Source organism: Schistocerca piceifrons, chromosome 7 (genome assembly GCF_021461385.2).
Source record: "Schistocerca piceifrons isolate TAMUIC-IGC-003096 chromosome 7, iqSchPice1.1, whole genome shotgun sequence".
NCBI lineage: Eukaryota > Metazoa > Arthropoda > Insecta > Orthoptera > Acrididae > Schistocerca > Schistocerca piceifrons.
The window spans coordinates 316,841,325-316,864,591 of NC_060144.1; the positions used below are offsets into that span (position 1 = coordinate 316,841,325).

Consider the following 23,267-nt stretch of genomic DNA (forward strand, 5'->3'; position numbering starts at 1 on the left):
AGGAAGGCTGCAAAATACTACACTATGATAGTTGATCTTAGAATAGCACAAAAAATGAACTCAGATCAAGCTGAATTTCTGTTGTTAATTTCTAGAATTATTTAGAGAGAAACATTAGCGTATGTAACAGCTGCTGTCATGAATGGCTGAACCAGTATGTGATCATGTTGACATAATTTTGCATGTGTACTCATTAGCTTTCAGAGTTTACTGTAATTTTGTTGATGTCATGTTTCTTGAGTGGTCAAGAAATTTCAGAAACTCAAGAGGAAGAAATTGGCCCTTACTCTTCTAGCATTCCTGTAAGGAGAATTACACTTCCTGTTATCATTGCTTTAATATTTGTAATTTATCAAATGATTAAAGTAAATATGGAAAATACATCTTAAAGCTTCGTCTTTTTTCTAGTATGTATTTGTATGCACCAGCAATGCTTTAAATAAGGGTATTAGTGGCCAGTTTTGTAGGCTCAAAATTCTTCTGAGTGGCTGGTCTCTAAAATTTTAATGTCATGTTATTGTGCAGTGAGCTAGAACCAACATTGACTAGCAAAATTTTGTAGATCCTTTCAAGTTCTGTTGCAACCATGAATTAACATCCTAGTGATACTACAAAAGAACAATATTTCATTTTGTATAAATAAAAGATGAAATGAAGTAAATAATAAAAAAACTACTGAACGATGAAATATTTTTTTCCATGTGTATGGTTAGAATGTAAATATTGAGTGTAGATAATAATTGCTTTGATAAGAATTCTTAGAGATGACTCATATTTAATGTAAAAAAGTTTAAAGGGGTTTCATAGACACTTGGCAGCAAAGTAAGAAAGGGAAATTTGAACTATTTCTAGTGAACAGTAAAATATACGTAGTTAGACAGCAGCCAGTTGGGACTGAACATCTCTTTCAAATGTGTTCTCTAGGCTTGAGTAGCAATAATTACACATCTCTTATTAAATTTTTAGCTACCAAACATATGCTTAAAATGCTATGACAACTTCAAATGCAGTGGTGAACAGAAATAGTAAGTACATGTAAGTCAACGAGCAGCATCATGTTCATGGCTGATACTTAATTGAAGTTATCTCAGTGGCTCAGATGTTATATCATGAAATGTGGTATCAAAAGGCTTGAACCATGTTAAACTGGATGGGTGAGTCTGTTCAGAGGTCTGTGGAAGGAAAGAGTACACCAGCTCCTAAAGGACTATGCCCACTAAATCACCACAGTGTTCAAACCAATTGGTGTGTTGATGACAGCTCTATCTAAGCAGACACTGTAAATATACAGGTTGTTCCAGAATTATATTTACAGCTTTGATTACCTTTATTTCAGAAATGGGGATAGGTAGAAAGTTTTGGTTTGTGGTATAATATTCACAAACACCGAAAGTTTCAGTGGCTGTTTAAGAGAGTTCAGTGTCTGCTCCACATGTAGCATGCAGGATATTTAAACGATATTCCAGTTCCTTCCATGTCAAGCCTAGCATGTATTCATTAACATGTGCAATTGCTGCTCTGATGCAAGCCTGCAGATCTTGCACAGAATCTGGTAGACAGCATCCTCCACAAAGCCTCAAAGAAAAAACTCTAATGGGACTACATCTGGAGACCTTTGAGGGCTAGGAAATGGGTCCTCCTCTGCCAATCCATCAACCAGGAAATGTGCCGTCCAAGGCATTCCCAATGATTGAGGTCCAATGAGGAGGGTAACCATCCTGCTGCAGCATGATGCCAGGTTGCAGTTCTTCAACTTGTGGAAATGAAAACTGTTCCAACATGTCCTGATAAACAGTCGAGGTTATTGATAATCCTGTAAAGAAAAACTGTTGCACCACATGGTCATGAAGCAGTCCACACAACATGTTTAACTTTGAACAGCTGCACACAATTTCCATGCTTAAGTGGGGATTCTCGGAGCACCATGCTCTCATATTGTGTTGGTTTACCACCCCAGACACTTGAAAGCAAGTGATGTCCATAAACATCACCATTCTCAGATTGTATGGGTCACCATGAATGTGACTCAGAAGCTCAATTGCAAATGATATGCACTTTGGCCTGTCATCACACAGAAGCTGCACCTTGTAGGCATAAAGCTTCATTTTCTGGTGTAGCATCCTGTGCACTGTAGTTGATGGTAGCTGCAGCTGTTGAGAGACCCGATAGATTGATTTGGGTGCACTTTGGTTAAATACCTGTTGCACCTGTTCCACACCTGCGCCACTCATTCTTGTATGGCCACAACTTGTCCTTTTCATCAGATGTTTATATTCCTTAAACCTCATCTACCACTGTCTGATGATCAGATGTGATGTTGGTGTGCTCGGTGTGGGTGTCAGATTTGATGTGTATCAGCCATTCCACACAGTGTGCCAGCTGCTGGCAGTAGCCATTTTCATCAATAACTATAAAGGAAGAAAAATAGTCCTTGTGTGTGTGTGTGTGTGTGTGTGTGTGTGTGTGTGTGTGTGTGAACTGCATGCATTTGCTAACTGACAGGCCACTGCCTAGTGAAATCATTACACAAGAGGAACAAGAACAGACAGATAGAGTCAATGCTCCTGCACCTGCACCCCTCCCCCTCGCCCACCCCCCCCCCCCCCCCTTGTTAATCCCATCTGCTGTCACACTGTAGGTGTCAGCAACAATTAAACTAAACTACACAAGCTTTTAGTCGCACATCCATTGTCCATTGTTTCAGTTTAGCTTTCTATTTACTTGTACACAGTTGTACGAGTTTACGATGTGTAGTGTGTAATGTGTTGTGTACCATGCCGCCCAAAAAAAAAGAAAAATTGTTTCGTGGATAGCTGACCATCTGGGAACTTTTACATATGACTGAATTGTTTTATATTATCGAGTTTGTGAGAAAAATGTTTTGTGCAAAAAAAGTTTCAAACAAACTAGCATGTCAAGACAAGTCTTCATTTGCAGGAATGCAGAAAAAAGGCACATGACAACTTCTGACAACAGCAAGTTGCAGTAGGCTAGCAGGGATTTGTCCAAAGGTAACCGAAAAAGTCAGTTTAACATGGATCTATGTGAAGCATTCATTGCAAGCAATATTTTTCTGAACAGATTTACAAACCCTGTCCTCAAAGGCTTCCTGCAGAAATATTGCTTAAATCAAAATATAGCCGATGAATCAGCATTGCATAAAAATTACATATCGACAATTTACGTAAATGTTCTGGAAGAAATATGCAATGAACTCAAGGACAGCATTATCTGGATTTCTGTTTATGACGCTACAGGCACTTGTGGCCATTACATTGTAAATTTAATTGTTGGTGCTTTAAAAGAAGAGCCATCTTCTTCCTGTTTAGCAACCTGCAAAGAACTTGAAAAAGTAAATCATTCTACGAAAGCCAGATTTGTGAATGAGGGTATTAGAAAGATATGTCCAGAATCTTCTGGAGATGAAAGGGTGTTTATGTTTATTGCAGCTGCTGCTCCCTATATGATCAAAGCACGAAAAGCCCTCTGAGTATTTTATCCCAATTTGATTGATGTGACGTGCTTTGCTCATGGAGTACACTGACTTGCTGAACAAGTGTGTTCCACATTTGTGAATGTAAATACACTGATTTCATCCACAAGAAAGTGTTTCTAAACACTCCAGCTCGCATTAAGATCTACAAGGAAAAACTACCAAATGTGCCTTTACCTCCCGAATGAGTGGTAACTTGTTGGGGTATGTGGGTCAAAGCTGTGTTGTTTTACAATGAACATTTTGAAGCCACTAAAGGGGTAGTAAATGACTTCAATAGCGCAGGGGCTTTGCCAGTTTGCCAGTGCAAGGAAGCTTTTAATGATTCCTGCATTAAAAAAGACATTGCTGTGATTAACACTCATTTTTCACATATACCTGCAAGTACTATAAAACTTGAAACTCAAGGTTTGGCATTGAATGAATCAATTCAGATAATGAATAAAATTATTCTAGTGAACTCCTTATTGTGAAAGGTATTCCCAAGAAAACGTAAAGAAAAGTTTGAAAACATTGTAAACAATAGCCCAAGTTTTGAACCCTTGTGCCAAATTGATAGTTTTGTTAATGGGATGCTTGAACTTTTACCAGAAACAATAAGTGCCAACATAGCACCAAAATTCAAATACTGCCTAGTTATCTCAGTTGATGTAGAATGGTCCTTTTCTTGCTTATACAAATGTTTTGAGTGATCGAAGACACAATCTTACTACCGAACATTTGGAACAGTACTTGGTCATTTATGTTTACAATAGTAGAAAAATGTAAAATAAATTACAAATGATGCTTTGGTCCAATAGTATTAATTAAAAGTTAATGCTGCTCAAAAAAAAATTTCATGATTGTATGCATGTTTTTTAAATAAAATATTATGCAGTTTTCGAGTGCACCTCTGCATTCAATATATCTCGAAGTTGCACTGCAACTTATGTGCATTTCATCCGCCTGTCGCCAACAACAATAGCAAATTCTTGAAGCATGTTAGACATCTCCATTTTTAAGCATTTTTCATGTATATTTGCATGCATATTTTAAGGGTTTTTATGATGCATATAACCCGGTCTCTAGAGATCATATGCCTTAAACCACACCTTTCTACCTATCTCCATTTCTGAACTATATGTGATAAAAGTTATAAAGATAATTTTAGAACACCATACATACATTTTCAGCATTGAATAACAATGGCCTTAAAACCTGGAAAGTATTGAAACTTTTGTCCTCACTGAAAGCTACCTAAATGCATGGCTATGTATGTTTTCATCATGCTCGGCAAATGTCTTAAACTGGGAAGCAATACCACTGTGCTCTACAGTAGAGAAATTCCTTAAAGGAGTTTCTTTCCTGTATTTCCTTTCATATTTACGCACCAAACCATCAGTAAATACTCCATAAGTACAATGTACTATCTGTGGTTGAAGTTCAATAATCCTGATGAGGACTGGTGTAGCAGCATTGCCAAACATGTCCCGTATTTATTCAGATCAACACTGAACCTTGTTTATGAATTCAAGCTTAGTGTTATGTTGTATAACAAGTTTGTGAACTGTGTTAATTTTCTCAATCAAGAACAAAAGTGATTTTTGTGTGTGTGTGTGTGTGTGTGTGTGTGTGTGTGTGTGTGTGTGTGTGTGTGTGTGCACTGTCGCATGACTTTTATCATTTCATTGTATTTCAACCTTACACACATATACATTCAGTATTCTCGTACTGGTATTCTGTATATCAAAATGAATGAACTAAGCAATTGAAGAACTGTGAACTGAAATGAATGATTTTCAGTTTACAATTTAATCATGCCAATTACGTTGAATTGAGCTGCTTGATTAACTTATATGTGTGATGCCATTTAAATTTGTTATTGAATTGGATCCCAAGGAATTTTAGATATTCTTATTTCGTGTATGATCATTAATGTCTATGTACTTCTGGTGCTGAAATGTTGTTATTGTTTGTTTGAAGTTGCATAATATGTCTTTGTAAGATGAAGGCTTAAACCTTTAGCTGCAAATCATTGTAGCCTTGTGCTACTATCACCTGAGCTATCTGTGGTAAGGTTGGATGTGGACCTGTAATTAGTATTTTTGTATCATCAGCAAACATTACAGTTTTTGTCCTGGCCGTTGGTGTCCTTGGAAGCTTATTCATGCAGGTTACTTATACAAGGAGAAACCAGTCATGTGTCACTATTGTAAATATGTATGCTAGTAAACTGAGGAGATATGGTGTGCCAATGAAACAAAATAAATGAAATGAACATTGCCCTATCTCAGTAAGTAAAACATGACTAACAGATGCTGTATCTGGTAGTCAGTGCAATTGCAAATGTACTTTTTTTTAAATTTCAATAAAATACACCTTGAAGAGTAATAAATTATATTGATTTGGATACAGCAGGAATTGCAGTGCAAACCTTTGTGCTGTAAGAATTTGTTATGGAAAAAACTTGCCGAGTACCTGTGAAAATTCTGGACCTGTGTAAAATTGTGAACTGTATTGAAGGTTTCTATTCAGCCACTTGTCAACCAGTCTGGCATGCCAACAGAAGACAGCAAAAGAAAGCTGGATATTTAAAGGGGGGAGGAACTACATCTCATGGTGGAAACTCTTTTTTAGTGTAAGATCAGTGTCCAGTGGGAAACTCAGCCAGGCAAGTACTAACGATGACATCTTGGGTTGTCGGGTGTTCTGCCGGATATCAGCGTCGTACTTGCACGATATTTCGGTCACGTAGCTCGTAACCTTCGTCAGGTGCGACCTGAGACTGAGAGTCTCAGGTCGCACCTGATGAAGGTTACGAGCTACGTGACCGAAATATCGTGCAAGTACGACGCTGATATCCGGCAGAACACCCGACAACACAAGATGTCATTAGATCGCTGGGAAAGCCTGAAGAGTTACAAGTACTAAAGATGTTAAAAAAGTTCAAGATACAAAAGTAAAGTGAAAAATAATGTTAGTATATTTCATCAAAAAATTGGGGGATTGAAGAATAAAATTGATGGGCTTCTGCTTTGTTTAGAAGATATAGAAACTGAGAATGTAACAGATGTATTATGCCTGTCTGAGCATCACATTGACCCTGATATGCAAAAGGTTAGCATCAATGGGTACAAATTAGCTGCACATGTAAGTAGAGATAATATGATGAGAGGAAGAGTTGCCATATATGTCAAAAGCTTCCACAGTGTAAAAAATTTAGAAACTAAAAAATTTTGTGTAGAGCAACATATGGAAGCATGTGCCACTGAACTTAAACTAAATGATGGCACTTTCATAATTGTAACAGTGTATAGGTCCCCCTCGGGGAATTTCCAGCTATTTCTAGAAAACTTGGATGCTTTGTTGTGCTATCCGTCAGACAGGGGGAAGCAAATTATCATTTGTGGGGATTTCAATGTTGATTCCCTGAAAGAGTGTAATAGGAAGAATGACCTTGTAGTATTACTCAGTTCTTTCAATTTGAGCTCCGTCATTGATTTTCCTACTCGGACAACAAAGAACAGCAGGACATTGATAGATAACTTTTTTATAGACCAACATAAGTTTAAGGACATAAATGCTTATCCTGTTGAGAATGGTCTTTCAGATCATGGTGCACAGCTAGTTACAATACATGACATAGCTCCATGCAGTATATCAAATCAGAATTTCAAAGCAGTGCATTCAATTAACAATACAAATATTGCAAACTTTAGGGAAAGCCTACAGCAGCTAGACTGGGATGAAGTGTATAAGGAACCCGATGCAAACTTGAAGTATAACTTATTTTCACGATACATTTTTAAGGGTATTTGAAAATTGTTTTCCCAAGAAAATAGTTAAACATAATTCCAAGAAAACATATAAAAAACCTTGGCTAACTAAAGGAATAAGAATATCCTGCAACTGTAAAAGAGAACGGTATCTAACAGCAAGAGGGAGTACTGACCCCAAAATCGTTCAATATTATAAAAACTATTGTGCGGTACTAAGAAAAGTTATTAAAAAGTCCAGAAGCATGTGTATCACGTCTGAGATCAGTAACTCTGATAATAAAATTAAAGCAATTTGGAATATTATTGAAAGGGAAACAGGGCAAACAAGAGCACAGGAAGACTTTAGTGCCATAAAACTGAATGACAAGTGTACTAACAAACAATCAGAAATTGAAAAGATTTTCAATAATCATTTGTTAAATGTTGTGGAGAAAATAGGATCTAGATCTTCACTAGAAGAGGCAAGGCTACTAATAGAAGAGGCCATACCTGTGCAGTTTGAAACAACTGTATTTCCACCAACCTCTCCCTCTGAAATCAGTAAAATAATAAACTCACTGAAAAGTAAAAGCTCTTACGGAATTGATGGCATTTCCAGCAAGATACTTAAAGCTTGTTCCCCACATATAAGTAGGATTCTGAGCCACGTATGTAATAGCTCGTTGGAGCAGGGTGTTTTCCCCGATAGACTGAAATATGCCATTGTAAAACCATTACATAAAAAGGGGGATACGTCGGATGTCAACAACTACCGCCCAATCTCTCTTCTGACAGCTCTATCAAAAATTTTTGAGAAAGTAATGTATTCAAGAGTAGCTTCCCATATTTGTAAAAATAAAGTACTAACAAAATGTCAGTTTGGTTTTCAGACAGGGTTTTCAACAGAAAATGCTATATACACTTTCACTGTTCAAATATTAAATGCTCTGAATAACCGGACATCACTCATTGGTATTTTTTGTGATCTCTCAAAGGCCTTTGATTGTCTAAATCATGGAATTCTTCTAGATAAGCTAAATCATTATGGTTTGAGGTGGGCAGTGCACAAATGGTGTAATACATACTTAACTGGAAGAATGCAGAAAGTTGAAATAAGTGGTTCATGTAATGTTAAAACAACAGCTGATTCCTCAAACTGGGGGGCTATCAGGTACGGGGTCCCACAGGGTTCGGTCTTAGGTCCTTTACTGTTCTTGATATACATTAATGACTTACCATTCCACATTGATGAAGATGCAAAGTTAGTTCTTTTTGCTGATGATACAAGTATAGTAATAACATCCAAAAACCAAGAACTAAGTGATGTAATTGTAAATGATGTTTTTCACAAAATTATTAAGTGGTTCTCAGCAAACGGACTCTCTTTAAATTTTGATAAAACACAGTATATACAGTTCCGTACAGTAAATGGCACAACACCAGTAATAAATATAGACTTTGAACAGAAGTCTGTAGCTAAGGTAGAATTTTCAAAATTTTTAGGTGTTTCCATCGATGAGAGGTTAAACTGGAAGCAAAACATTGATGGTCTGCTGAAACGTCTGAGTTCAGCTACGTATGCTATTAGGGTTATTGCAAATTTTAGTGATAAGAATCTCAGTAAATTAGCTTACTATGCCTACTTTCATTCACTGCTTTCGTATGGCATCATATTCTGGGGTAATTCATCGTTGAGTAGAAAAGTATTCATTGCTCAAAAACGTGTAATCAGAATAATTGCTGGTGCCCACCCATGGTCATCCTGCAGACATCTATTTAGGGATCTAGGGATCCTCACAGCAACCTCACAGTGTATATATATTCACTTATGAAATTTGTTGTTAATAATCCAACCCAGTTCAAAAGTAATAGCAGTGTGCATAGCTATAACACCAGGAGAAAGGATGATCTTCACTATGCAGGGTTACATCTGACTTTGGCACAGAAAGGGGTAAATTATGCTGCCACAAAAGTCTTTGGTCACCTACCAAACAGCATCAAAAGCCTGACAGATAGCCAACCAGCATTTAAAAATAAATTAAAAGAATTTCTAGATGACAACTCCTTCTACTCATTGGCTGAATTTTTAGATATAAATTAAGGGAGGGGAAAAAAAACAACTTAAACATTAGTGTCATGCAATATTTTGTGTAATGTAATATCTTGTACAGACATCTTTTATTAACCTGACACGTTCCACATCATTACGAAGTGTTGTATTCATGATCTATGGAACAAGTATTAATCTAATCTAATCTTTAAATCTCACATTTATTAAATCATTCTTGCAGGAGGATCATACAAACATACAGTAGTTTGACAGTAGCACAGGCTCTCATGTGAGACATAGTAAGAGGCATCCCTGGCAGTGAGCAGCATGTGAAATATTTGAAAACAAATAAATCACCAGTTCCACATGGAATCCCTGTTTGGCTTTGACCCCTTATTTAGCTTCCATTTATCACAAGTCTGTTCCCCAGGGCAAAATCCCAAGCAACTGGGGGGGGGGGGGGGGGGGGGGGGGAACCAACTGCAGATGACTATTGTATGATAAGGGTAAAAGAACAGACTCACAAAATTTTAGACTAATATCCTTAATATCATTTTGCCACTGAAATCTTAAACATATTTGGATATAATAAATTTCCTTCTGTCCAAAAATCAGCATGGATTTATAAAACATTGCTTTTACAGGACTCAGATTATTCTTTTCTCACATGATATTCTGTGAACTGTGAGTGAAGGGCAGCAGGCAGATTCCACATACCTAGATTTCCAGAAAACATTTGACACAATGCCCACTGCTAACTGTTAATGGAATGGAGATCCAAGCATACGCAATAGGTTCTTAGATATGTGAGTGGTTTAGAGACTTATTAATTGATAGACTCCAGTACACTGTCCAGGATAGTGGGTGTTCATCAGAGTCAGTGATATCATCAGGAGTGTCTCATGGAAGTGTGAAGGACTGCTGTTTTCTGTACACATATATGATTAGATGAATATGGTGAGCAGCAGTCTGCGACCATTTACTGATGAAGGCATTATGAGTCGCTTGCTGCTTGACACAGTTGCATTGATTAAATCTCCATGCATAACATTGCAAAGTGATATGAAATGAAATGAGCACATAAGACCACTAGTAGGAAAGGCGGATGGTCATCTTTGCTTTAGTGGCAGAATTCTAGGAAAGTGCAGTTTATCTGTAAAGGAGACTGCTTATAGAACACTAGTACAGCCCATTCTTGAGTTCTATTGGAGTGTTTGGGATCCAGACCAGAATCGATTAAAGGAAGAAATCAAAGCAATTCAGATATGTGGTGCTAGATTTGTTGCTTGAAGGTCTGAACAAAATGCAGGTGTTACAGAAATGCTCTGTGAACACAAATCCATGGAGGGAAGACAGTATTCTTTTCATGAAACACTATTGAGAAAATTTAGAAAAATGGCATTTGTGGCTTACTGCAGAATGAGTCAACTGCTGTCAAAATACATTTTGCATTAGGACTTTGAAGGCAAGATAAGAGAAATTAGGGCTCATGCAGGTGTATATGGACAGTCTCTTTTCCCCTCACTCCATTCATAAGTGGAAAAGAAAAGGGAATGGCCAATACTGGTTCGAGGTACCCTCCACCATGCATCATATGGTAGATATAAATGTAGATGCACGGCTGCTAGGTAAAACATCAAACAAGTACAAATGGTGTCCAGGTCATAATGTCTATATATAATGACAAAACCAGATAAAAACAACAGCATATTTCTTGTGTTTATATGGTCCCATTTGACATTTGGGTAACAAATGTCCATAAAACAAAATTAAGAAATATATACTACCAAATTTATTTATTGGTCCAAGAATCAGTTTCGTACATTGTTTGTACATGTGATATAGGACAGTGGTAAACCTAGTTAGTTTACGATACAGTAGTCATTTTGACTACATTGTTGACATAATAAAAATGCACGATAATGTAGGATGGTGTACTACATTGCTTCTACATGTGATAATAGCAGTTATTAAAGGAGATGACATGATAAGCACAATGTGAACTATATTATAAATTGACAATTAGTGAAATTTGGTAAATGAGGTTTACTTATTATGATGTTCCATAAACTCAGGCAAAGAATAGAAGCAGTGGTCAAGCAAGAACTGCTTTAACATTATTTTAAATGCATTTAATGTTGGTACGTATTTTAGGTAAGAAGGCATATGGTTATATAACATAGCTCCAGAATGACACACTCCTCTTTTGCATAAGTTTGTATTTACTGTGTAAGTTCATCTTCTGTCTAGTTTCATATGTGTGTATATCATAGTTGTGTTTGAAGAGATTTTCTTTTTTTTTTTAAGATGCTCCCTTTTGTGAAAATTTGTATTTCGTATATGTACAAGCTAGGCAGTGGCAATATTTTCAGGGTTTTAAAAAGGGATCTACGGGAATCCTTACACTTAGCTTTTTTTATCACCCTGATAATCTTTTTCTGTATTTTAAATGTTTATGTAGTGTTTGTGGAATCCCCCCCCCCCCCCCAAAAAAAATTATTCTGTACATAAGTAGCGACTGTATACTGCAATGATACATTGCCAGCACGGATGAGCAGCTTGTATTTTGAGTGAGGATCCTAACAGCAAATGCTAGTGAATTCAGTCTCTTATTTAAATTGTTTAGGTGTACCTCCCACTTCTGATCTGCCTGAAAATGTACACCTAGAAATTTTGTATGACTGACTTTCAACATGTTTTTTCCTTCAACATTGATACAGGATTGCAGGATGGAGGTTTTGTGTAGTATGAAAGTTAACTGATACTGCAGCCTCCTGCAGATTTTCCTCAGTCTGTGATTTAATTAGAATATTAGTGTCATGTGCAAACATTACAGTGGTTCCATCATGTATTTTACTAACCAAGTCATTTACATACAGCAGAAATAGGACAGGTCCTAGAACTGACACTTGGGGGACTCCATACTTGATTTTCTACTCATCACTGTGAAAACTAGAATTTTTTTGTGTTTCACTGTCTTTGTGTTTTATTTCTGTAATCTGCTGATGATTACTGAGGTACGAGTGGATCCACTTTTCACACTGGCCTCTAATTCCATAATTACTAAATTTACAAAAAAGAATACTATGACCAATTACATCAAAGGCTCTACTTAGATCCAGAAATGTCCCAGATACATGTTGTTTATCATCCACTGCTTTTAATACTTCATTTAAGAAGGCAAAAATGACTGACTGAGTTGACTTTCCAGCTGGGAACCCATGTTGGGAGTTACTTATCAGCCTATCTTTATTTAAGATAACTGTTAATCTTCTAAGGAACATTTTTTCCATAATTTTGCTGAAACCTGACAAAACAAACTGGTCCATAATTAGCAATATCACTTTTTGTACCCTTCTTATGCAAAGGTGTTACTTTTGCAGTTTTTAGATTACTTGGAAATACACCACTCTCAAAAGATAAATTTACTATGTCTGTTAGTGGTTCCACAATAAATGTTGCACTAGCTTTGATAATAGCATCTGGTACCTCATCAACACCCACTGAATATTTATTAGGTAATTCTCTTAGGATTCTTGACCGTTCCTCAGGTGTTGCTGGGTGCAGGAGTAATGTGTTTGAATCAATTTTTTTTTTATCTGAGTGACTGGTTGGCTGTTTGTCATGTTGTGTCTTTATTAACTGCTGTGCTATATTTGAGAAATAATTGTTGAAAACACTAGAAATATATAAGTACACAAATGTCAGTACTGACACATCATCCAAAGTACACTAATTCATTGTAAATTGGGTAACACAGGGTAAGCACAACCATAAAATTGTTAACTTACTGTACTGGTCCCTTGCATGAAATTGACTCCAGACCAGACTTGCAAATCTAGTCTGACAAGGGTAGCAACAGGCTGTAATGTCTGGCCGGCCGGAGTGGCCGAGCGGTTAAAGGCGCTACAGTCTGGAACCGCATGACCGCTACGGTCGCGGGTTCGAATCCTGCCTCGGGCATGGATGTGTGTCATGTCCTTAGGTTAGTTAGGTTTAAGTATTTCTAGAGAACTAATGACCTCAGCAGTTAAGTCCCATAGTGCTCAGAGCCATTTGAACCATTTTTGTAATGTCTGTATGCTGATGAGTTGATGTGTGTCTTTTCCTTCAACCATTCACCCAAGATGTCAGTTTTAAGTGGCCAAATATAGTGAAGTTAAACCTTATTTTCATGTATTTTAAGATATGCAGAACTGACATTGAGCAACTTAATTTGGCAATGTCCCAGAAGCAATTTTACAACTAGATGTCTCCGTAATTTATCAGAAAATCCAGCTACTCATTTTGAGTGTTTTCACTTATCAAAGGACTACACAAACACTAACATAACTAGAATGAGATTTCACTCTGCAGCGGAGTGTGCGCTGATATGAAACTTCCTGGCAGATTAAAACTGTGTGCCCGCCCGAGACTCGAACTCGGGACCTTTGCCTTTCGCGGGTAAGGTGCTCTACCATCTGAGCTACCGAAACACGACTCACGCCCGGTACTCACAGCTTTACTTCTGCCAGTATCTCGTCTCCTACCTTCCAAACTTTACAGAAGCTCTCCTGCGAACTTTGTTGAGCTAGCACTCCTGAAAGGAAGGATACTGTGGAGACATGGCTTAGCCGCAGCCTGGGGGATGTTTCCAGAATGAGATCTCAAGGTTCGCAGGAGAGCTTCTGTAAAGTTAGGAAGGTAGGAGACAAGATACTGGCAGAAGTAAAGCTGTGAGTACCGGGCATGAGTCGTGCTTCGGTAGCTCAGATGGTAGAGCACTTGCCCGCGAAAGGCAAAGGTCCCGAGTTCGAGTCTCGGTCGGGTGCACAGTTTTAATCTGCCAGGAAGTTTCACTAACATAACTACCTTACAAGATTAAGCAATGGTTAAGATTTAAATCTCTTTCCAGCCTTTCAGATTTGGGTTTCTCATGATTTTTTTATTTCAGATGCTACAATGATTTCTTTGAAGAGGATGTGGCTAGTTTCATTCCCAGTCTTTGTCGAATCTAAGATTCCACTCACTCTCTTATGAACTAATTTACCTCCTTTTAAAGCAGCTTATGGTATATCACCACCACCATATGAAACAGGAAAGGATTTATTTTTTCAGGTCACTGGATGTACAATGCTCCAAATTTGATGCTGCGGTAATGGAAAATTTGAAGAAACGGATGCCATCCCTAAAAGTTCATGTTACTCAGTTCCAGTACCAAGACATAAACAGTGCAGATACAAGTGATGATGAAGTTTAGTACACACTATTTTGGAGTTACATTTTTCTAATCATATTTGTACTTCATAGTGATGTTTAGAGGGAAATTGTACATACTTTTAACTGTGATTGATATATCACTACTTCTGGTGCTGCAAGATTATTGTGCAATTGTTTTGTATCTAGTCATTTGTTATTCTGGAGTTCTCATTTAGTTTGTAGTATATTTTATGCTCTCATGTAAGGCAGCATTGGACATTTTAGTTATAAATCAAACAGATTCTGATACATAGTATATTTGTTTATGAAAAATCAGAAATTATTGCCACAGGTACAGTCTTGACACCTACGAGCAACTGAAGGCAGTGCTGCACAATCTGGGATATCAGTAATTGCTGGGACTATAAATCTTGTGCAAATTAGTATTTTTCTCATATACCCTCTATTTGCTGTGAGTTGATGGATGTCCACATTATAGTGGAAATGTGCAGTCTGTGAGAAACCAATCCTTTTATTTGACACTGTCAGGGAAGAATGATTATTAATTGACAGTGTAGGCTGATGCCTGTAATACACACAATCCCAACCACAACCGCAAACTGTGACTAATTACTCAGATAATGGGCTGCAAGAAAAACTTCCACTTCCCCTGACAGTGATCCGTTGGATTCTAAATCGCACAGCTAAGAACACTGTAAAGATTTCGTACACCTAAATGCCATGGCCCAGAGGTTCCTAGCTTGCGAGCCAATCAGAAACTAATACATTGCATTACTCATCAGTGTCAGAATCTAACTTCTTTCCTTCAAATATCAAATCATTTGAGAGGAATAGCCTCCATATTTGTTGTGCTTGTTTTCCCTCTTTTCACAGTATCACTGTTTTAAAATTTTCCTGTTTCAATGGTATGAAGAGGGATATATGCAGTCATTTGAAATGTGTGCACAAATAATGGTGTATGGCACATTTTTCGGTTTCTAGGAAATTGACAAAAACCGTTATTTCCAGAAAATTATTGTAAAATAATAATGTAATTGCAGATATGTATTGTTTGTGCATACAAACTATTGAAAATACTTGGTTGTGCTTTTTAAAATTGCAGTAAGCATAGGTTTTATGAAAATAAGTGAATATTAAAATGGAAAAACACTGTATAGCAATAGATATACAGTATTATTCCATATCTGTCTTCTGCTGTAATGATAAGGTTGTCTTGAATCCAAAGGTTGTAAGTAAGAAAATTATGACAAGATACAAAATAATATTTATTGTAAACTGATAACTTTGGTCTTAAAAAAAGTAATAGAACATTCCAGCCCAAGATGCTGGCCAAAAGCTATATGCGAGTATCTATTAATCGTGCCTGTCTGCAACTTGACATGTCTTCTTTACAGTAAATAGCAATCTGTCTTTGCCTATATTGTTAATAGAAAATGAGTTTGTTATAAAGTTGAGAGACAAATCTGGTGCATTAAACTCAGTTGTCAAACTGCAGATTTTCATTAAAATTCCTATATTTTGGTTCAGGATATTTCATCGTGTCCAATAAATTATTTTCTTCTTCTTATGAAGTTTCAGTGTCCAGTTGTAGAGCAACCAAAAATCAAAAGGCAACAGAAAACTTTTTACTTGATGTTCACAAACTGTTTGACAATACAATGTCTTCCCCATGTGTGAGGCACATTGCAACTAGACGCATGCTTATGTCACCAAACAGTCTCAGCCAGAGTAATTTTCAAAGCAAGTGGCTTTTTGGAAACTTAACTTATTGGATCCTGTCTCCTTGAAGTCTTCCATCATCTTGTGAATGGTCAGCTTTGAAGGATTGACAAAGCCCTCAGCAATTACATGCTTCCATTCTGAAGGAACCAAACTTTTGACACTTTTTTCTTTTCTCGATCATTGTAAAGTCCATATCAGAAAGTAGGAAACTATGACCTGAACACACAAACTTTTGATGTATTTCTGTAAAGTACTTGCAGCCGATCTGATAGAAATAGAGCGCTAAAAATCTACAGTTATTTTTGTGCCCAACACAGCAGTAAGACAATACAATCAGTTCGTGTCTCATACCTTCTTCAAGTGTATTTTAATTGTTTGTCACGAATTCAAGCAGATGGGAAACTATTTCAGCTAAATGTCTCCTTGTGGTGGATTCATCCCACAAATTTACTGTGATGTTTTCAGTACCAACATCATGAACCATGAAATTAGATGACGACAGCTGTCTCTGGTAGAATACCATGGACTGCGTCAAAGTGGGATGAAGTAAAGCCTTTCGTAGATCAGTACAAACAATTGTGTAAGGTACACATGCTCTGCTGTGGGGCGATCAGTATGGTTGAAAATGAACACACTTCATACGCTGCGATCACAGTGTAGACACTTTTATTGCTTCACGATTACCGGTTTCAACAGTCTTATGCTGCCATCCTCGGATGATCTGTACCTTCTATAAAATTGTCCTGTTACATTACATAAAGTCAGAGTGGGTATTTTGGAGTGCTTTTTATACTTTGACTTCATGTAAATTAACTTTGCAATTTTCTGGAAGTTTCAGAAGGTTGGATGATGGAAACTGTTGAAACTTGTCATCTTGGAGCAGTAAAAGTGTGTACACTGTGATTGCAGTGTATGAAGTGTGTTCATTTTAAACACATATAATAGGTATATTGTTTTTCCTTTTACCTGTTTCTGTATTGTTTTTTAGCACTTTGAGTTGCATCATGCAAAAGCAGATCAAACATACCCTCTCAGGTTCAGCGTTGTGCAGTTCTGTTTTGTCAGAAGCTGCAATGATTTTGTTAAACAACAAATTTCACTGTCTGCAAGCATCTAACCTAGTACTCTGAAATGTAAATTAAAATCTGTTTGATACACACTTTGATAGTATGATCTGCTTATTGATTTTCAGGAATTTTTTTGGTAAACACTCAATACATTCTAGAGAGTTTGAGATCAGGAGGCAGACATTCCTTTGAGTATTTATTCATGTTGTAATGGCTCATCTACTTTGGAAAACAGGAAATATGATCCCAAATCAGAGCCATGCTGTCATGTGATATGGTATGCGGCCTACTGAAATGTTTTCCTCGACTGTCTTTAGAGTTGGTCATTCCACCTTGTAGTTTATATTGAAGAGTCTGTATTCATCACTGGATGATGCAGAATATGTCAAACAATGTTTTTTGACACATTTCTTTTGGCTGGACTTTGTATTTGAAAGTAACTTGTTTCCGTGAAACATCATCTGTCGTACCTTTCTTTCATCCGGCTAAGCATACCTATGTTGATGGATTTTGTCAAGTAAATGGACAGCTCATCATATATCAAGGCGCGATATTCTTTGTCCAACTTTAACTTAATTGCCAGGTTTATATCCTTGCATACTTCTTTTGAGCACACTTCTGCATTGCAAACATTATCCTGAATCATGCAGTCAAAATTACTATCTAACATTCAACTGGATCAGGTTACCTTCCATTGGGAAAATGTGGGTTCACTCAGTGACTGTTATGTGATTTACAAATTATAGAGCGCTGCAGTCAGTCATATATAGAGGGTGCAATATGACCAATCGATGTGTTCCCCACACAACCTACCTTCTTTATTCAGTAGTATTTGAAGAACTTTGACTGACATCCGAACAACAGGGAACTAACATACATCGAGATTAGAAAATGTTGGTATGTAATCTAATATATAAGCCATAGATGTTATGTCATGAGTTGTAACATTTTATTGCATCGTCTGACCATGTACAACCTACCTTCTTTATTCAGTAGTATTTGAAGAACTTTGACTGACGTCCGAACAACAGGGAACTAACATACATCGAGATTAGAAAATGTTGGTATGTAATCTAATATATAAGCCATAGATGTTATGTCATGAGTTGTAACATTTTATTGCATCGTCTGACCATGTACTTCTTGTATTTTTGGCACTGAAATGGCAAGGCACTAGCCGAAATCTGGATTTGCGTAATAAAACCTACAAGAAAAGGATGACTGAGAGCAGCGCTCTATAATTTGTAAATTCAACTGGATTATCATATTTCACATTTTTTAATATAAGAGTGCTCAGAGTGTGTATTATATTTCTTTGTCAATGATAAGACAAAACTGGAGTCAATTTTATTTATGTTACATATTTTTGCTGTAATGTTTTCAGAGGATGGACACAACGTACATTGTTAGTGTCATACACTGCTGTACAGGGCACATATGCTTCTCTACACATGTAGAAAATCAAGCGATGGATTACAATTCAGTGTATGGGTTCAGTGTTGTAGGATTGCCGAATCCAATGATGCACACTACCACATGTAATAAGCACTATTTTACCTCTCAGAAGCACACATATACAGTTATATACATTCTTGATTTACGGTGCATGTGTGTACTGTTTCGCATGCAGCCACAGACTGCTCAGAGAGAGCTTGCCAAAACAAAGATATTACGCGAGACTTGGTCGATAGTTGCCAGATTAGCCCCCCTCCCCAGAGTGTGGACCACAAAACATAAATATACATGTAACGGAAACAGCGCGGGGGGGGGGGTTAAACTGAAACTATGCCTTAAATTATATTACATTAGTAACTGAAGTTTTTGAGCTAGCGAGGGGGGCAGGTGGCCCTGCCTGATTGGGCGAATCCTCGTACAGGGGACGGTGGGTTGTGAGGAGCCGGGGTAGTGGACCTGAATGCCTGTTGAGGTGCGTAGGACTTTTACCGTTGATGGGTCACTGCCAACAGGCAAGGGGACAGACTGGAGAAGATGAATGTGGGTTAAGTTGTCATTGGGGGAGCTGGCTCGTTCATAGAAGACACACGCATTATCTGGCTGCATAGCAGAAAACACTTTAGAGCTGCAAATAAAATCTGTGTTGACATTAACTACCACTTCCCTATACGAGTTGACAGAATCTCCACATGAGTCGTACGCGGCGGCATGACGCATTCCGAAGCTGGCCCCTGATACGTCAGTAAATCCTAACAGGGGAATGGCGAGGGGGCTGCCTGTAGGAGGGGGGGGGGGGGGGGGGTCATCAGATGCATCACTCTGTAGGGGAATGTCACACACACCTGTAAAACTGTCCTGTTGAGTACAGCTAGTCGGTGTGTTCGATCACTGCGTTGAACTATTGCCAACACAAGGTGGGTAATTGGAAAACAATGCCAAAGCGTCCATTGGAAAACCTAGTTGGCATGTGTGCAGTGTAGCGGGCAGCAAGCGATCCATTGTGTACAGCTCGACGGTACAAGAGTTCGTTGTAGCACTCATGAACAAAATTCAGGGTCACCAGTATCGGTTTGGTGTTGCAGGATTGCCTGATCCAATGATGCACACAACCATATGTAATGAACACTATTTTATTACTTGGAAGCACACATATATGTTTATATACGTTCTCGATTCATGGTGCACGTGTGTACTGTTTTGCGTACAGCCTTAGACTGCTTGCAAAGAGTTTGCCAAAACAAAGATATTACATATGAGTTGGTCAATAGTTGCCACAAGTGTATATCACAGATGCTGAGTTGCAGATAGGCACAACAAAAAAACTGTCAAGTAAGCAAGCTTTCAGCCAAAAAGGCCTTCATCAGAATTGGACAAAATACACACACACACACACACACACACACCACACACAGGTGAGAGTCATATGTGTGTGTGCGCTCTGTAATTCTGATTGAGTCCTTTTTGTCTGAACGCGTACTTGCTTGACAGTCTTTTTGTTGTGCCCATCTGTGGCTCAGCACCTATAGACATAAACCTTTTTACAAAACCCATACAGCATTATTCCATTCACCTGCATTGGAGGCTGTTTCAAGGAACTACTTTCCCTTTACATGATTTATATTCCAATCCAGCATGACAAAGCCTTTTCCTCTTAATATCTTGCAAAGTACTGATGTTCATTTCCCTTTTCTGCAAATTATTTGCATGTTTCAAACCACTTGCACTAAGCATCACCTTGTTAAACTCCCGAATTCTAGTAACATGCATCACTGCATGAATCTCCTCGCTGGTTAGTGCTGCCCTCGGATGGGAAACAGGTCAACTATTACAGCAGGCGATGCAGACTGTTGTATACAACATTATTCCACACAAATCTACAAAATGTCAAAATGTGCCATACAGCGTTATTAGTGTGCGTGCTTCATTTTCTGAAACACTGAGTAGGCAGCATAAAACTGTATATTGGCTTGTTTTCAGTGTGTCACTTTTTTGTTTGTGTGTGTGTGTGTGTGTGTGTGTGTGTGTGTGTGTGTGTGTGTGTGAGTGTGTGTGTGTGTGTGTGTGTGTGTGTGTGTGTGTGTGCATGTGTGTGTGTAATGTAATATTTTCAACATGATACTTTACGTTTCATTCTGGTTACCAATTCTCACAATTAGGATAATTGATAAACTGTTTACTTGTATTATTATTTTTGTTATTATTATTATAACCACTGCTGCTGACACATATGTTAGGGAAAGAGTGTCATAATCCTTTTCCCAATTCCGGGCTATGTTTTCACATTTATGCAGTGTGATATTGAGAGTGCTTGATAGAAGCTGCAAGTCTAAGAATCAGTATCCTAAGACTTCTACTTTTATAACATGCTGGCAGCATGAAATTCATTTCCACCAAAGAAGGTAGCACTAACTACTCTTGGCATAATTAAATAATGTAAACAATTTTTGAAAAGGTTTCTTATGTAATAATGAATCTACTGTTCCCATGCCTTTATGTTTGGATGTACTATTTCCTTTTTCATTACCACTGTGAAGACAGTATTCAGGTGAAGTATGAGAAGAAATATTCTTCACAGTTGGCTGCATATATAAATAACTGCAGTGTGTTGAAATTTTACCCTTAATTTCTTATTGTTTACTACTCTTCCACCAGTATGCTGCGGGGTGAGGTGTAGTTAAGGGTTGACTCCACCAAACTAAATGTGAACTAAGGGCATCTTTTATCTATTTGAAAATTATGAGGCTGGTTGTCAACATATGAAAGCAAGTAGTTTAATGTGAACATCAGCCCATAATTTACAGCAAGATATTCATCATTCAGTTATTGGCAGTGTATATCTGTAGATGTCATGTACTATTATTACTTCCTCTTTATGGAATTCTAGCATTTCTGTCTCCATCCTGTTGATATTTGTTCTGTGTAGTAAGTGTAAGAAAAGTTACTGATAGGTAAACTTCAGTAAGGTTAGTGGTTTTTTTTTCTTTTAATGTTTAAATTCATTAGATGTATGTAAATAAAAGTAGTAGATTCACTGTTAAGGAGTTTAATGTTCTTGAGCTTGTCACTGTGTTGTAGCTAACAAAACTGTAAATTACTCTGTTATACCCTGTTTACCTGATGAAATTGTTATATGGGATGCATTAATTTTTAACTGTATAACATTAAAAACAGACATGGATGTTGGCTGTGACTAATGTTTCATTATATTGTCAGATATCTAGTTCTTGTTCTGTGTGGCTGAACTTTATTATAAATGTTCAGAACTATGAAACTTACTGGGAAAGGGAAAATGTGAAAAAATGTGGCATGTTGGATGTTGTTATTACTCAGGTTTGTTTGTTTGTTTTGTTTGTTTGTTTGGTGTGTGTATGTTTGTGTGTGCATAAAGCAGGAATAGTCAACTTCTGTGATTTTTACTAGTAAAGTTTTCTAAACGCCCACTGGTTGCACAAAGCAGAGGTGCAGTAAGATTGTATGGAAACCTAATGAAAATGTTTTTAAAACCCCTACCATCTACTGCCCACCTTGAAAGCTGGAATGCCTGCTAGTGGGCGGTAGGGACCAGGTTGACTGCCACTGGTATAAAGTTTATACTGAAGTGTAGATAAAGATATGAGACTGATCATTAGTATAAAAACTTCATTTTAAAATGTGCAGTATTGTACTCCTATTATATTATATCTGTAGTGCTACATTATGTTGTGAAAGTCTAAAGAACTCTGTCTAGTATCAGTCTTGTGGATTGTTATATGGCTGTTTATATTTGTGTAACCTACATAATATATGATTGTGTTACATGTTGAATACAAAATTTGTTTTATTGGGCTCCTAAAGGTATGACACCATATCTGTGTAATTCTTTTATATTTGACTGGATATATTTCTCAACTCATTATAGTAAAACGTTGTGCTCTCACTTTCACATCTGTAGAGATGTAAAAGAATATCACAGTTTATTTTTTGAAGAAGTGATCATATAGCCACAATACTACTTCTTTAACCCAAACTTTTGCCTATGCTTTCAGCAGTCATGTTCAGCCATTGTGGCAGACGCTTGCGCTTAATGATTGCAGCAATCACTCGTGCAGATTGCTTAGGACGCCGCTTCCTGTCCGAGTGCTTGAAGTCCACCGAGTAGAGGCCAAACTTGATCCTGTAAATGAGCATACATTTTTGTCAGTGTAAAGACCCTAATTACTTACAAGCTGAATACTAAAATCTATTAAAGAGTCCCCGAGACTATCTCCTCTTAGTTATTTGTGAAAGAAACCTTGTGTGTTACTGTGACAGTAATGGCATAGCAATATGAGAGTGTTGTTGCAGTAGTTGAAGCAGCTACATGGTATTTATTTCAGGTTAATTTCACCAGAAATAATAGTCAAGTTTGAAATGGTATAAAAGACAGGAATGGTAGGAATAGATTATGCAATGTTGAATTTAATCAGTTGTGAGTATCGTGTTGCACATTGGGCAGATGGTTTACCCAAATAGCACATGTAGCACATGCTATGCACCCCACACAGTCATGACCCTGCAACCAAAAT

General features: G+C 37.4%; 2 protein-coding genes across 2 annotated transcripts in view; one reads left to right on the top strand and one right to left on the bottom strand.

Annotated features, from left to right (window-relative positions):
• The window catches only part of LOC124804670, a 221,407-nt gene extending 202,912 nt beyond the window's left edge, over window positions 1-18,495 (top strand). Inside the window, exon 11 of the mRNA XM_047264912.1 lies at window positions 14,378-18,495. Within this exon, the coding sequence (XP_047120868.1) occupies window positions 14,378-14,519 (142 nt within the window). The 3' untranslated portion in view covers window positions 14,520-18,495. The remainder of the gene's footprint in view (window positions 1-14,377) is intronic.
• Window positions 18,496-22,606: 4,111 nt separating this feature from the next.
• LOC124805290 (myrosinase 1-like) overlaps window positions 22,607-23,267 on the bottom strand; it is a 237,454-nt gene continuing 236,793 nt past the window's right edge. The window contains exon 12 of the mRNA XM_047265801.1: window positions 22,607-22,876. Coding sequence (XP_047121757.1) covers window positions 22,720-22,876 — 157 coding nt within the window. The 3' untranslated portion in view covers window positions 22,607-22,719. The remainder of the gene's footprint in view (window positions 22,877-23,267) is intronic.